Here is a 3,514-nt window from a genome sequence, read left to right as displayed (position 1 = left end):
GAGGGGCGGGCCAGGAGAGGGGCAGCCGGCAGCGCATGGCCTGCCAGGGATGGGGGGATGCTCTTACACATCTTGTCCAGGCCAAAGGCAGCTTTCCAGCCCAGCTCGCGCTCGGCCAGCACGGGGTTGGCGTAGCAGGAGGCCACGTCTCCCTCCCGCCGGCCCGTGATCTTGTACTTGATCTGCAGGGAAAGCAGCACCGTGGGGCGTGGGGGCTCCCAGCTCTCAGCAGAGGGGACTCATCCGAGGCCCAGCAGCTGAGGGAGCAGGGCCAGTGGCCACCACAGGCACAAGGGCTGCTGTGGCAGTGATGGCTTGTGGGGGTGAAGCGGGGCTGTGGGAGAAGCTGTCTCTCTGCCTCTGGCCCTGCAGGCCTTACCTCCCTGCCCGAGGCTTTCTCCATGGCCTGGACCATCTGCAGGACGGAGTAGCCGGTGCCTGTGCCCAGGTTGTAGATCTAGGAGGAAGATAAGGGACTTGGGTCAGTGTCTTTCACAAGTGGAGAAGGGCCAGGCCCCCTTTTATCTCCCCTAGGCCTGTGAGAGCCCGGCCCTGGCCCAGCCTCGCAGCCCCAGCAGGGCTGACAGCACCCCAGACAACGGCCGCCTTAGTACCTTGCAGCCACAGTTCTCCTTAAGCTTCTTCAATGCAGCGATATGGCCCTTGGCCAAGTCCACGACGTGGATGTAATCCCTGACGCCTGTGGGGACACAGAGGGTGAGCACAAAGCCCTCCTGCCCGGGACACAGCAGTGTCTCTGCTCCACCCATTCTGCGACGCACCCGTTCCATCATCCGTCTTGTAGTCGTTCCCGAACACGCTCAGGAATTCCCGGCGTCCCACTGCCACCTGCAGAGGGGGACAAGCCCGTGAGAGGCCTGTCAGCCTGTGCCCCACACAGGTACCATGAGCTCGGGGATCCTCAAAGGCTGCACTGCAGCAATACCTGTGCCACATAGGGCATGAGGTTGTTTGGGATCCCCTGAGGATCTTCTCCGATCATGCCTGACTCGTGAGCACCGATGGGGTTGAAATAGCGCAGGAGAACAGCATTCCAGTCCTGAGGAGACACACAAACGTGGCTGCCTGGGGAGGGTGTAGTGCTGTCATAGGTCACCCCAGCATGCTCCAGTGGGAAGAGACCTCAGTTCCGAGCCCTGCACGCCTTGGGGCAGCTCCTCACCCTCTCTGCTTTGCAGAGATCTCGAATCATCTCCTCAATGAAGTACTTGGATTTGCCGTAGGGGTTGGTGCAGCCTCCAACCGGGTGGTTCTCATCCAGGGGCAGGTACCTGGGGTCTCCGTAGACAGTGGCAGAACTGCTGAACACAATGTTCCTCACGCCGTGGGCTTTCATGGTCTGAGGAGCAAGGACGAGCCGCCACTGAGCCAGCAAGCTCCACGCTCTCCAGCTCAGCCACGTGGCTCAGCCCTCTACCATGCAGGCACCGTTACAACCCTGGGACAGGGTCTGGGCATGGGGAGCACCACAGCGACCTGGCTGCCAGCCAGCACAACCACACCAGAGCAGGATCACACCCAGCACCAGTCACCCAGCACCCATGCAGCCCTCGGCACCACACACTGCCTCCCGGCTCCACCCACCTCCAGCAGGCGGATGGTCCCGGTGAGGTTCACCCTGTAGTACTCCAGGGGCTTCTGCACAGACTCCCCCACGGCCTTCAGACCCGCAAAGTGCATCACGGCTGAGAAACGGTGCTGCAGAGGGAGAAAGAGCTTGGTGTTAGTGCCGCAGCAATAGCAGATAGAAGTTCCAGGCAGAAACTGGTCAGAAGTCTCCCCAGGAGTGTAATTCAGCCACCCTGCGTGGTCTCTGTGGCCCAGAGGAACATATTGATGGTCACAGCATTTCCTCAGCACTGTCCTCCCTGCTCAGGTCCTGCGCAGTCCACATCTCCCACCTCCAGCACAAACCCCTCTCGCCCCTTGGAGCCCACGAGGCCACCTTTGGGCACTGCAGCTCTTGCTCTCACCTTACTGAAAAGCTCCTGCAGTGCTGCCTCATTGGTGATATCTAGCTCTTGGAAGAGGATGGGCTGGCGTACGATCTGCTGCACACGCCGGAGGCTCTCTGGGAGCGCATCTGCCCCTGGGGAGACGGGAGTGAGGCACTGGGATAGCTGGAGGTCCTGGCACAGGCTGAGAGGGGCTGAGCCCCTTGCAAGGGAATGGGATGAAGGCTCTCTGTACCTCGGATAGCATTGTGAAAGTTGTCTATGACCACAGGGACATAGCCAGCCCCCACCAGCTCCAGCACACAGTGACTGCCGATGTAGCCAGCTCCACCGGTCACCAGGATCTTCTCCGACATGGTTCCCTGGGGGAGGAAAGGCCTTTCAGTGCAGAGTGCCATGTTAAGCAGCCTGGGGTGGGCACGACAGCCAGGGGCCCTGTGAGAGAAGGGGCAGGCAGGACTTGGACACTGTCACGTCAGCACTGCCTCTAGGCACTCCCTGCGCTTGGCCCTGCCAGTGCCAGGACGACATCCGGAGAGGAATGGGCTGGGCAGGTTGGAGCACACCCTGCCGACGTGGTTCACACCTCCTGGCCAGGGAGGGTTTATCTATCTGACATTTGTCACATACCAGAGAAAACCCTTATTCTTCCTGTTAAATCCAGTGAAGATCCTGGTGTCACCCATATCCTACTGCACAAGTCCCTCAGGCTAATTCACTCCTAAGCATAAGGGTGTAGGGGGTCATCTAACCGGGATTAACTTGGCTGGTCCCCTCAACGGGCATCAGCGCTGCCCTCTTCCCGCTATTCCCCATTTTTTCTCTGGCTCTGAGACCCCCTCTCTACAACAGTCCCAGCACTCCCTCCTTTCTCCCTCCCTTGCCCAGCGCCAGCCCGTTCCACCCCTGCTTCCCAGGAAGGTGGGCACTGGGTCACTGCAGACTACAGGGACATTTGCTGGCATACACAGAGTGGAAACCTGGAAGCTAACCTGCAAGAAAGCCCCGGTCCCTTTGGAACCGAGCAGCAGCTCCAGCCCAGCGGGAAGGAGGGAGAAGCCACTTTATTACCAAGGCATGTGGAGGCAGCACAGGGAAAGTTTCCTCCCTGGGTGACTTCAGTCACTCTCAGAGCTGCATCTCAGGCTGAAAACCGCCAAGCTGAAACCCTTCAGTCCCTCTCAGAGCTGCATCTCAGGCTGAAACCCGCCAAGCTGAAACCCCTCACCCGCCCTGCCCCGTGTGTGCTGCCGGCCCCAGGGCAGCTCTGGCAGCCAGGGAGGGCAGCTCCAGGGGAGGCCCGGCTCGGGCTGGAAAGCCAAAATAACGCGGCTTGCAGGCAGCGGGAGAGGGCTCGGCCGCGAGACAGGGTTACCCGCAGGGCCGGGGACACCCGTAGCTCTGGTCCAGCCGAGACCAGGGCTGCCTAGGGGGCAGGGGGTCTCCTGAGGGATCTCCTGCGCATCGCCTGGGGTCAGGTCCAGGGCTTACCTGAGCGGCAGGGACCGGGGGCCCCTGCGGGGCTGGCAGGCCCCCGA

General features: G+C 61.2%; 1 protein-coding gene across 1 annotated transcript; it reads right to left on the bottom strand.

The window, feature by feature from the left end:
* Window positions 1-67: 67 nt before the first annotated feature.
* Window positions 68-2,332, bottom strand: GALE (UDP-galactose-4-epimerase; the record flags this gene model as incomplete). Its single annotated transcript, XM_010289111.1, has 9 exons — window positions 2,212-2,332; window positions 1,995-2,110; window positions 1,606-1,719; window positions 1,184-1,360; window positions 947-1,060; window positions 783-849; window positions 615-700; window positions 380-457; window positions 68-182 (listed from the first exon to the last, which is right to left on the bottom strand). Coding segments are annotated over exons 1-9 (988 nt in total), but the record flags the coding sequence as incomplete, so codon positions are not given.
* Between the last annotated feature and the right edge of the window lie 1,182 nt (window positions 2,333-3,514).

Source organism: Phaethon lepturus, unplaced genomic scaffold (genome assembly GCF_000687285.1).
Source record: "Phaethon lepturus isolate BGI_N335 unplaced genomic scaffold, ASM68728v1 scaffold23106, whole genome shotgun sequence".
Lineage (NCBI taxonomy): Eukaryota > Metazoa > Chordata > Aves > Phaethontiformes > Phaethontidae > Phaethon > Phaethon lepturus.
The sequence above is the reverse complement of the archived record's forward strand: the minus strand, read 5'-3'. Positions and strand labels throughout refer to the sequence as shown.